The 12546-nt window shown below is 45.2% G+C and overlaps 1 protein-coding gene across 3 annotated transcripts in view; it reads right to left on the bottom strand.

The window, feature by feature from the left end:
• Positions 1-12546, bottom strand: part of HDDC2 (HD domain containing 2) — a 58986-nt gene that overhangs the window by 30027 nt on the left and 16413 nt on the right. For all 3 annotated transcript variants that reach the window (XM_088443063.1, XM_088443065.1, XM_088443066.1), the window contains exons 3-4: positions 8415-8517; positions 6253-6321 (exon numbers count right to left, since the gene is read on the bottom strand). In XM_088443063.1, coding sequence (XP_088299189.1) covers positions 6253-6321; positions 8415-8517 — 172 coding nt within the window. The remainder of the gene's footprint in view (positions 1-6252; positions 6322-8414; positions 8518-12546) is intronic.

Below are 12546 nucleotides of genomic sequence, written 5' to 3'. Positions count from 1 at the left end.
GGTCAAACAGTCTGGTAGTCTTGGGTGAAGGGAGGTTTTAAGGTTTAACAAGGGTAGTAATGTATGTCGTTCATGGGAGTGAGGCTAATAAAATAAGTGCTATTGTGCACATAATAATGTAAAAAACGGAATACTGGCTTAATCTGAAGCATACAGGAGATGTGATATCACACTCTGAGCTATACACATGCTTTTTTTTATATATACACACAATTTTCTCAAAGTGTAAAGATCTATAATACTGTAAAGCAGAATCACCATAGTTTAGCATTTCTTATATTTTCAGAATATATTAACATATATGACGTCCAATCCGTCATATATGGAGTTACATAACTGTAGAAAAAACAAAAACCTTGGATAAGTTTCTTTCTGAAGCTGCAAGTGTAGTTTTATGAATCTAGGCTTAAAATGTGAAGGAAGAATATATCACCTTGGTAACCATGACGTTCTGCAGAACACTAGCAAGAATCAAAAGCAGATTAGACTGCACAGGAGAATGAGAATGTCTTTGTTCTCTTGGCAGGACTGCTGACAGCCACAGGTATCTAAATAATCATGAATGAAATTACACCAAATTGAAGGAAATGGCTTAAAAATAGGATTAACAATCCAACACAGAAAGGGAAATGGAATGTACTCACTAGAAACAAGGTAACATACTGCACTACCTCTCATGTGCATGTACTTAATTTTCTCACCAGCCAACTTGGGATACAGTAACAAAACATCAAGGTTCAGCAGTATTTATGTAATGATGTGCTTGGAAAGATATTTCCTTTCACTCGTGACTATTTTATATAGTACACACATTGTTTAAACTATTGATGTCCATAAATTAAGTTGTGTGAAATGATACAGGGAAAAACTATTGAACACGCTAACTGAAATGTAATACTTCGCACAAAAGCCTTTGCTGGTAATGACAGCTGGAAGAAGCCTCCTGTATGGAGAAACTAGTTGCATGCATTGCACCAGTGCGATTTTGGCCCATTCTTCCACACAATCTTCAAATCTTGAAGGTTCCGTGGGCCTCTTCTATGAACTCTGATCTTTAGTTCTTTCCATAGATTTTCAATTGGATTCAAGTCAGGTGATTGGCTGGGCCATTCTAGCTGCTTTATTTTCTCTGAAACCAATTGATAATGTCCTTGGCTTTGTGTTTGGGATCATTGTCTTGCTGAAATGTCCACCCTCATTTCATCTTCAGCATCCTGGTAGATGGAAGCAGATTTTTATCAGGAATGTCTCAGTACATTTTTCAAGTCATCCTTCCTTCAATTATATGAAGTATGCCAGTACCGTATGCTGAAAAACAACCCCACACCATGATATTCCCACCTCCACTGTTGGTATGGTGTTTTTGGGGTGATGTGCAGTGCCATTTCTCCTCCAAACATGGTGTATATTATGGCATCCAGAGAGTTCAAGTTTGGTCTCACCTGACCAGACTATATTCTCCCAGTATTTCACAGGGTTGTACAAATGTTGTGTAGCAAATTTTAAACAAGCTTCAACATGCTTTTTCTTCAACAATGGAGTCTTGCATGGTGAGCGTGCATACAGGCCATGGCAGTTGAGTGCATTACTTATTGTTTTCTTTGAAGCAATTATACCTGCTAGTTCCAGGTCTATCTGAAGTTCTCCACAAGTGGTCCTTGGCTCTTGGACAACTCTGATAATTCTATTTAGTCTGTCAGAAATCATGAGAGAACCACCTGGTTGTTGCCGGTTTATGGTGAAATTATCTTCTTTCCACTTACGGATTATGGCCCCAACAGGGCTCACTGGAACATTCAGAAATCCTTATGTAACCAATGCTTCAGTATGTTTTGCAACAATAAGGTTGCAAAGGTCTTGAGAGAGCTCTTTGCTTTTACTGATGAGATATTTGTTGTGTACACCTTGGTAATGAGACACCTTTTTATAGGCCATCAGTTGGGACTGAACCAGGTTATATTAATTTGCACTGACAAGGGGGCAGGATTGCTTTCTAATTACTTACAGATTTCAGCTGGTGTCTTGGCTTTCCATGCAATTACAATAGCCCCGTTACAAATATATTTACTGAGAAAAATAACAGGTACATACAGAAAATAAGCAAATTAGCATAAAAAGGTCCCGGAACTCCTCGTGCTTAGCAGTCAGTCCACTGCAGTGGCTTGCAGCCACAATCAGCCATGCTCTCCTAGCATAGCCCTTGGTCCCTGGCACTACAGTCACTTGGGCCTACTCGCTGGCCGCTATTCAGCATCAGGGTGCATGAGTGTTTTAAAACTCTCTGTGATGAGCTCCAGCTGTGCCTGTGCAACTATAAAAACCTGGAGTTCCACACCTTCCCTGCTACTGTAGAATGCACAGGCTGCACTCTAGCCTCCCTTGGAAGGAGCTGATCTCACAGGAATGTGGGAAATTCAGGTGAGAGACGTCAGCTGTCACCACACATCCCCCCCCCCCCCTTTCGCTTTTCCAATTTTGGGGAAGTGCACATCATCTTTTGCACTTGAGAACTTGTGGTCAATCCTCAAGAGGCAGGTGGACAAACAAAAATCCACAAATTGACAAACTCCAAGCGCTGATTAGGCAAGAATGGGTGGCCATCAGTCAGAATGTGGCCCAGAAGTTGAATGACAGCATGCCAGGGTGAATTGCACAGGTCTTGAAAAAGAAGGGTCAACACTGCAAATATTGACTCTTTGTATAAACTGTATTTGTCAATAAAAGCCTTTGACACTTATGAAATGCTTGTAATTTTACTTCAGTACATCATAGCAACATCTGACAAAAAGGTCTAAAAACACTGAAGCAGCAAACTTTGTGAAAACCAATGCGTGTGTCATTCTCAAAACTTTTGGCTATGGCTGTATAATCTGAATGGCAGTGCGGTCTTCCCCCTGGAGTTAACTTCGCCCCTGTTCTGCCACCTGCATCCGAATTGGGACCCCTGGCAATAGGGCCCATTCGTGGAATCGCTGCGCTTTCCCAGAAGGAGTGAGATCTGACCGAGCCAGAATGTAATTTTTCTGCATCAGCAGGAGCTAGATCAGCATAGAGCCTCATCAGTAAGATAGGCTTGCCCCCTATCAGCCCAAGTATCCACTGGCCATTTTAAGCACTGTGTCACCCTCTCAAATATTAACAAATACGCCTCTGGGTCATCTGAAGCGGTCATTTTCATTAGATGCCCTGCAGCATTTGTTGGGCCCATTGATTGCGTCACCAATTGTAACATTTTCTCCTCTGTCTTTTGATGGGAGGCAAGCAAATTTACTACAGTACGAAAAACTTCCTCCATTTTTACAGTGGGAGGTGTTTTTAAGAACTTAGCGCTTTTAAATAAGAGCAATTCCAGTTTTCACAAATAAATATATCTTTGGAAATGCAGTCAACCAAGTTCAGCCCAACAGAGGTTAAACAGCAATGCAATGCTTAATTAACCCTCAGTATTTGAGCTCTGCTCTGTTCAGTAATCATCATAGCTTGTGAATAATAGTCAGCATTTGAACTCATGAGGGAAAAACAAAGTAAGCAGCTTGTTCCTTTTTCCAGCAGCAACTCACAGTGCACAGCAAATTACCCAGTGATTTTAATACAATTACGGTTATTTAGGTCTGCCAACCATTACTCGCATATACCGGAATGTTTTGCTTTCAAATCCTTGGCCACGCTGGAAGCATCTGGCGCTTCTGCAGCTTCACAGTAGCACAGTTTTTCCCCGTACGGGCCACCATATGTAAAACTGGTACATGAAATAAGGACTTGGTAGGCACATTTCCGGTGAACACACTGTCTTTTTACTGGCAACAGACATTTAAGAACAGCATACTCAGGATTAGGCCTGAAAAAAGACAGGTACATACAAAAAAAAAAAAAAAGCAAATGAACATAAAGAAGGTCCCAGTACTCCTCGTGCTTAGCAATCAGTCCACTGCAGAGGCTTGCAGCCACAATCAACCATGCGCTCCCAGCATAACCCTTGGTCCCTGGCACTACAGTCACTTGGGCCTGCTTGCTGGCCGCTATTCAGCATCAGTGCCCACAGCACTGGGTGTATGAGAGTTTTAAACTCATTCTGTTTCTCAGTGATGAGCTGCAGCTGGGCCTGTGCAAACCTGGGAGTTTCACACCTTCACTCCTACTGCAGAATGCACAGGCTTCACTCTAGCCTCCCTTTGAGGGTGCTGATCCCACAGGAATGTGCGCAATTCAGGTGAGACACAACCCCTCTCACCATAATATATAAATCACAGATATCTCCGTGATCCAGCACTCAACTGGTACAGTACATAAGTTGCTGAGCCGAGTGTCCTCCACAGCCTCTCTCTCAGTTAGACTCGCTGAACATATACTCCAAACGGAGTACTGTGCAAAAGATTTAGGGCCTTATTTATCAACGAGTTTATCACTCAAAATGAGTGATAAATTTCACTTTTTATGATAAATGGTGCTCCAGCCTATCAGCTCCCAACTATCATCAGTTAGAAAAATGACATTCGGGAGCTGATTGACTGGAGCACCATTTATCACAAACAGTGATATTTATCACTCATTTTGAGTGATAAACTCATTGATAAATAAGGCCGTTAGGCAGGTGTGGAAAATATGCTGCAAAGTAAGAATGCTTTCAAAAATAGAAGTGTTAATTGTTAATTGCTAAAAAATAAACTAAGTGCAAAGTGAATGAACAGAAGAGAACTCTAAATCAAATCAATATTGTGTGACCACCCTTTGCCTTCAAAACAGCATCAATTCTTCTAGGTACACTTGCAGTTTTTGAAGAAACTAGGCAGCGAGGTTGTTCCAAACATCTTGAGAACTAACCACAGATCTTCTGTCTCTTCATGTAATCCCAGAGTGTCTTGATAATGTTGAGATCAGGGCTCTGTGGGGGCCATATCATCACTTCCAGGACTCCTTGTTCTTGTTTACGCTGAAGATAGTTCTTAATGTTTGGGGTCGTTGTCCTGCTACAGAATAAGTTTGGAGCCAGACACTCCCCTGATGATATTGCATGATGGATAAGTACCTGCCTCTATCTCTCAGCATTGAGGACACCATTAAACCTGACCAAATCGCCAACTCAATTTGATGAAATGCAGCCCCAAACTTGCAAGGAACCTCCACCATGCTTCACCGTTGCCTGCAGACACTCATTGTACTGCTCGTGCACTTGATGCGGTTCCATGAGGAGGGAGTGCAGTTCCTGCAGCGTATAAACATTGGGGCACCATGTGATACAGGAGACTAAGCATCCATGACATGGAAACACGCATCATCCCCACCTTCAAAGAAATTCAAAACAAATCCATCTGCAAAGAAGATCAGGGCGACCATAAGGACGTGCTTCTAGTTAACTTCCTCACCAAGGGATATACTGTGAATGCTGTCCATTATTGTGACACGTTGAGCCGGTTGTGGAGTGCAATTAATCGAAAATGACCTGGGTTACTGCGAAAAGGCATACTGCTGCACGATAAAGCCAGGCCACACTCAGCCAACCGCACGCGTGAGCTGTTACGGGGCTACCATTGAGAGGTACTAGACCATGGGTGGGCAATAAGCAGCCCCCCAGTTGTTGTAGAACTACACATCCCAGCATGCCCTGCCACAGTAATGCTATTTGGTCATGCTAAAACTGTTGCAAGGCATACTGTGATTTGTAGTTCAACAACAGCTGGAGGGCCGCTTATTGCCCACCCCTGTGCTAGACCATCCTCCCTGCAGCCCTGACCTGTCACCAAGTGATTTCCATCTCTTGCGACCATTAAAGAAGTATCTGGGTGGAAGGTGATTTGCAACAGACGGTGATGTTCGGCAAGCCGTCATCTCCTGGCTTCAGGCGCTTGACAAGGATTCCTTCTATGCCGGGATAGATACGTTTGTACACCGCTGGAACAAATTCTTAGACAAGTATGTGGAAAAATAATCTGTACAAAGGCCATACTATTGTTTATAAGTATATGTACGAGTTGAATAAATGTACACAATGAGAGGTCTACTTACCTTATTTATAAACAAATAATTTCTCTCACTTGCAAGCCAAACACTCCGACTTCTGCATTGCCCCATACCTTCATCATATGATATAGTAAATAGAACTATCATCCTAAGCATCATTGTAAACAGAAGTAAAAGAACACTATTGTATAAAATATATAAATGTAAAAATATGCAACATGTTGCCAAGTGTACATATAACATTATATTCACTTGCTGCTGAGATGCAGTGGTAATAATTAGTTTTACACCTACTTCCCACAGTTCATATATCTCCTTCTTCATATCCTCTGGTAACAGATGAGACAAATGCTTCATAGCATCCTAAGGAGAGAAAATAAATCTATATATTACTCATTGAATAAATAGAATCTAACCTCACATCAACAAGTTACAATTTTCAACAAAGCAATTGTAAATTAAATGCATCATGAGAGACAGTAATAATTCACTACACTATTTCACCAATTAGGTACCTTCCATTAGGCAGATCTGGCCAACTGTAAACAATGTATTCCCACAATCCTAATACAAAATCTATCAATAATGCATGTGGTGTTAAAAACTGACCTAAATTGAAACGTTTTGCTTTTTATAGTTGTTTAGAATTTTATGAGAGAAAGGATTTTCTTTCAAACACTTCTAATTGCCATATTAAAAAGAATTCTAATGCAGTAATACAGGGATATAGGAGTTTAGCATGCCATACTGAGATTTGCTAACCAAACTATCAAACTCTCTCATTGCGAAACATAAGCTCATATTTGCTGTTAACATCTTTCCTCCCAAAAGCACTACCTTCAAAGAACAACTGCACAACTTCTGCTACTGGTAGCACGATAAGAAATCAGGAGCTTCACAATTCTTTCAACTTCATTTCCATGAACACTTAACAAGTTGGCAGCATGAAATATAGTATACCATTTACCATCATTTATTCCTTAAACATGCTTCTAAATAAACTTACATTACAGGTGGCATTGTAGATAAGAGTTTGTACATTTTAACACTTTGAAATCCACAAATGTAAAATGAATGCCTGCACCTCTCCACACCCACGGTCAATAGTGAGCATGATTAGCAGGGTAAGTGGAGGCAATTCAAATGTTTTTTAGGTTGTGATAATTAACGAGCGCCCAGTTTGCTATTCAATTGTTCTGGGCACTCATTAATTATCGCCCTCTTCAGCGAGGTTTAGCCGTGTAAAACGACTAAACCCGTCTAAAATTCTGTTTAGGGCGTGCTAACGGTTTCTCACACATTTCTGCTCGCACGGTCCTGAGAGTGTGCAGAAATGCCGGTGTTGGCAGCTATCGCGCCCTGACAGAGCAACAATTGAATTGCTCTGTCGGGCGTCTTAAAAAAAAATAGCCACAGGCAAAGCATTTGAATCGCCCCCAGCGAGTCTGGAGAAATTCTGACCTGCTCTCCTGCAGGCACTTCTGTGGCTGTCTAAACCACCAACAATGTAGGTCTTATTCCCCAGAGCAGTTATCCCACAGCGCCCCTAGTGTTAGAGCATGTGTTAACACAATCTAAAAGTTTAAGCACAATATTCAAGGCAAGATTATAGCTTAACACATTCAATTGTATAAAAATTTACACTTTATTATACTACATGTGTATATTAAAGTGATTGTTATGAAATAAAAATATGGAGTATATTTTATGGGCTAAGTAATAATGTCAAAGTTGGTAAGAGAAGGGTCATGGGAATGTTTTTATTTATTTTTACATTTTGCCTGTTTTCCTTTATAATGACTATAAATGAGATATTTAGCCAACAGTATCATCTTTTTATCTATTTTCAAAAAACAATATTAAATTTACCACGGTGGAGAAAAATAAAAACAAATATACTTTTGGAGAAACTGATGCTGAGTGAAACTTGGCCTGGCATCATGAGCCTTTATGAAGTTAAAAAGCAATTTAAGGTTGGTCAAGAGAGTCATTTTTGGTAAGTAACTTTAAAGAGAACTCAAACAGATTTGTAAATCATCCTTAATTTGAACTTGACATACACCTCAAGCAATATCTATGTAGGAGTGCATCTATCCAACAGTTAGTTATAGGATAGGGGTTGTAAGCTACTTTGAGGAAGCAGGGGAAATTTGCAGTACGCAAGATGTCAACAAAGGTAAACCTATATTTTAGAGGCAAAATTCATCCAAATTGCAAAAATGTTTTGGTTAGAATTCCATAACAAACATTAATTCTAATCAGTAATAGGGTTCTACATGATCCAAAACTTTCAGCCAATAATGCCCTCAAAGAATCATGATAAACTAGCGCATTCCCCAAATCTACGTTCAGTTTGGGTGGCATTATCTTTGTTTGTACATGCTCCCTCTTTCTTCTTTTTGTGTACGAAGTACAGCAATTATAGGAAGCAGGAGTCATCTAAAGAAGCCAGTCACCTTTTCTTGTCTGTGTTTTTCTTCCTTCGAGATGTTATCACAAGGAGCTATGTCACCCACAATGCACTCTGCCATGTCATGCACAAGTGCAAGCTTTATGCACCTGCAAGAGAAAACAACTTGTCACAAAAGAACTGATAAATAACAAGAGATATGGTAAGAACTTACCTTTGTTATCTCTGTTTCTACGAAGTCCATAGGGTCCACAGGGTTGACCTTGGGGTATAGCTGGATCTGGATCCATGGGCACCACGCAGTTAAAGCTTTAGCTGCTCCCAGGATGCACTTGGGTCCGTCCTCCTCTATACCCCGCCCCCGGCCACAGCACCTCAGTTGGTAAGCAGCCAAGGCCGGAGGAGGAGACTAAACAGAGAGAAGGAAGACTGGAACACACAAGAAACCATACTCACAGAAATGGGAGACGGAAAACCGGTGACCAGCCACACAGCCCATTTGAAGCCAGGTGCGTCAGGGCGGGCGCCCTGTGGACCCTATGGACTTCGTAGAAACAGAGATAACAAAGGTAAGTTCTTACCATATCTCTTGTTTTCTACTTCAGGGTCCATAGGGGGTCCACAGGGTTGACCTTGGGGATGTCCCAAAGCAGTACAACTAAGGGCGGGGACGCTCCTGTGCTGAAAGGAGTACCCGGCGCCCAAAGGATGCATCCTGAGAGGCAAAGGTGTCAAACGCATAGAACCTCAAAAACGTTTGAATTGAAGACCAAGTGGCCGCCTTACACAGCTGAACAGCAGAAGCGCCACGTCTAGCAGCCCAAGAGGGACCCACAGAACGAGTGGAATGAGCCTTAACAGAGGCTGGCACAGGTAAGCCCTCCTGTGCATAAGCCTCACAAATAACGGAACGAAGCCAACGGGCTAACGTTTGTTTGTTGGCAGGCCAACCCCTCTTGTGAAAACCAAAGAGGATAAACAAGGAATCAGACTTCCTAACCGAAGCCGTCCGGTCTACATAAATTCTATGCGCCCGGACCACATCTAAGGAAGTCTCACCAGCTGAAAGATCAGGGGACTGAAAAGCTGGCACAACAAGTTCCTGATTAATATGGAACTTCGAGACCACTTTGGGCAAAAACTCAGGACGAGTGCGGAGCACCGCTCTGTCCTGGTGAAAAATCAGGAAAGGAGGGCGACAGGAAAGCGCCCCCAATTCAGACACCCTCCTGGCCGAAGCAATTGCCAGGAGAAAAACCGTCTTAAATGTCAGCCACTTGAGCTCCACCGCCTCAAGAGGCTCAAACGGAGGACCCTGCAGGACCCGTAGCACCACCGCCAAGTCCCAAGGAGCCACAGGAGGCACAAAGGGAGGCTGGATCCTGAGAACACCTTGGAAAAAGGTGTGAACGTCTGGTAGTATTGCAATCCGCCGTTGAAACCACATGGACAAGGCGGACACATGAACCTTCAGAGATGCAAGGCGTAAGCCGAGATCCAATCCTGACTGAAGAAATTCCAAGATCCTAGAAACTCGGAACACCTGAGGATCATAATGTCTGGACTCACACCACTGAAAGTAAGTGTGCCACACTCTGTGATAAATCCGTGCTGAAGCAGGCTTGCGTGCCCTGAGCATGGTACCAATAACCGAACTGGAGAAGCCCCGAGACCTCAAGACGGCTGTCTCAAGAGCCACGCCGTCAAAGACAGCCGACCCAGATCCGGGTAAAGGCAGGGCCCCTGAGACAACAGGTCCCGACGCTAAGGAAGAAGGTACGGAGCGTCGATGGAGAGGCTCCTGAGATCGGAGTACCAAGGACGTCTGGGCCACGCCGGAGCTACCAGCACGAGCATGCCGCCGTCCTGCTTGAATTTCCGCAGAACCCGAGGAAGCAGGGATATCGGAGGAAACAGATACGCCAGGTGAAACGTCCATTTCACCGACAGCGCGTCCACCAGACTTGCACCTGCGTCTCTTGTCCTTGACCCGTAAACGGGCAACTTGTGATTGTGACGGGAGGCCATCAAGTCCAGCTCCGGCAGTCCCCACCTGTCCACGAGTAGCTGAAACACCTCTGGGTGAAGCGACCATTCCCCGGGATGCACGTCGTGACGGCTGAGGAAGTCCGCCTCCCAATTGAGGACTCCGGGGATGAAGACCGCCGAGATCGCTGGAATGTGACCCTCCGCCCAAGTCAGGATACAAGACACCTCCGACATCGCTGCCTGACTGCGAGTTCCGCCTTGGTGGTTGATATACGCCACCGTGGTGGCGTTGTCGGACTGCACCTGTACCGCCCTTCCGTGAAGAGCGGGGCCGGACGACTGCAGGGCCCTGTATACTGCCCGCAGTTCCAGGATGTTGATGGGGAGAAGTGCTTCTTCCGCTGACCAACGACCCTGAAGCGACAAAGAGCCGGTCACTGCCCCCCAACCCCGGAGACTGGCATCCGTCGTGAGCAGGACCCAGTCCGGGATCCAAAATGGGCGCCCCTCGACCAGATGAGCTGTCTGAAGCCACCAAGCCAAAGATAGCCGAACGTCCGGAGACAACACCAGCACCTGAGAGCGGATCCGGTGAGGTAACCCGTTCCATTCTGATAGAATCAGCCCCTGCAGGGGCCGGGAATGGAACTGGGCAAATTCCACCATGTCGAATGTCGACACCATGGACCCCAGAACTCTCATAGCCGAATGGACCGACAGGCGGCAACGGCTCAGGCAACTGCGTATCCGCAGCTGTAGGGAGGCGACCTTCTCCGGAGTCAGGAAGATCCTTTGCTGACGCGAATCCAGCAGGGCTCCCAAATGAACCATCCGCTGTGATGGAATCAGGGAGGACTTTTTCCAATTTATCAACCACCCGTGTGCTTGCAGGCAAGCGATCGTCAGGTGGAGATGTTGAAGCAGTACCTCCGGGGAGCTCGCCAGCAACAGGAGGTCGTCCAGGTACGGCAGCAGCCGTACATTCTGGTTCCGAAGATGTGCGGCCATGACCGCCATAATCTTCGTGAACACCCTCGGTGCCGTGGAGAGACCAAAGGGTAGCGCCCGGAACTGATAGTGGTGTTGAAGGATAGCGAACCTCAGATACCGCTGGTGTGAAGATGCTATCGGAACATGGAGGTAGGCGTCCTGGATGTCCAGGGACACCATGTAATCCCCCGGTTCCATCGCCAGAATGATGGAACGTAACGTTTCCATCCTGAACTTGGGAACTCTGAGGAATTTGTTCAGAGACTTCAAGTTGAGGATAGGGCGATGAGAACCATTGGGTTTCTGCACCAGAAACAGAGACGAATAATACCCCGTCCCTCGTTGTGATAGAGGAACGGGAACACCCCTGGGAGACCACTTCTCGAACCCAGGCATCCGTGGTGGTATTGTGCCAGCACTGGGCAAATAGAAGAAGTCGGCCTCCCACTCTGAGGTCCCCCAGAGGGAGGCCCGTCCCATCAGGCCGCAGGTTTATCTTCCTACTTGGAAGAAGGGCGCCGAGCACTCCAGGCTTGCTTCTTGGGTTTAGAGGCCGTCTTACTCGCAGACTGTCTCGGGAAGGACTGACCTTTCGCCTTACCCTGAACCCGAAAGGAATGAAAAGCCGAACTCCGAACCTTAGCAGGCAGTGCCGCCGAAGGGAGGAAGGCCGACTTGGATTTAGCCAGGGTGTCCACTATTTTGTCCAAGTCCGGACCAAATAGTAATTCCCCATTGAAAGGTAAGGCCTCCAGACCTTTCTTTGAATCAGAGTCCGCTCTCCAGGACCGCAACCATAAGGATCGGCGGGCAGACACCGCTGCAGCCGATACCCGCGAGGTCAGCAGACTAGCATCTAAAGAAGCTTCTCCAATGTAAGAAGCAGCGTCCCTCATTTGTCCCAACAACGCCCGCTGGACATCCGGAGCGTCGTCCGGGAAGGTATCTTCCAATGCATTGGCCCACCCCTCAATGGCCTTGGCCACCCAGGAGATGGCCATGGACGGTCGGGCCACCGCCCCGGAGAGGGAGTAAATAGACTTTAAGCAAGTCTCAACTTTCCTGTCCGTGGGATCCTTCAGCGAGGATATCGACGGTAATGGTAAGGTGGCGCCCCGAGTTAAACGGGTGACATGGGAATCCACCGCCGGTGGAGTTTCCCATTTTTTACAATGTGCCTCAGGGAAGGGGTAATTAGA

The sequence above is a fragment of the Taudactylus pleione genome, unplaced genomic scaffold, assembly GCF_031769625.1.
Source record: "Taudactylus pleione unplaced genomic scaffold, aTauple2 ptg000326l, whole genome shotgun sequence".
NCBI lineage: Eukaryota > Metazoa > Chordata > Amphibia > Anura > Myobatrachidae > Taudactylus > Taudactylus pleione.
Note: the sequence above shows the minus strand (reverse complement) of the source record. Positions and strands in the feature narration are given on the sequence as shown.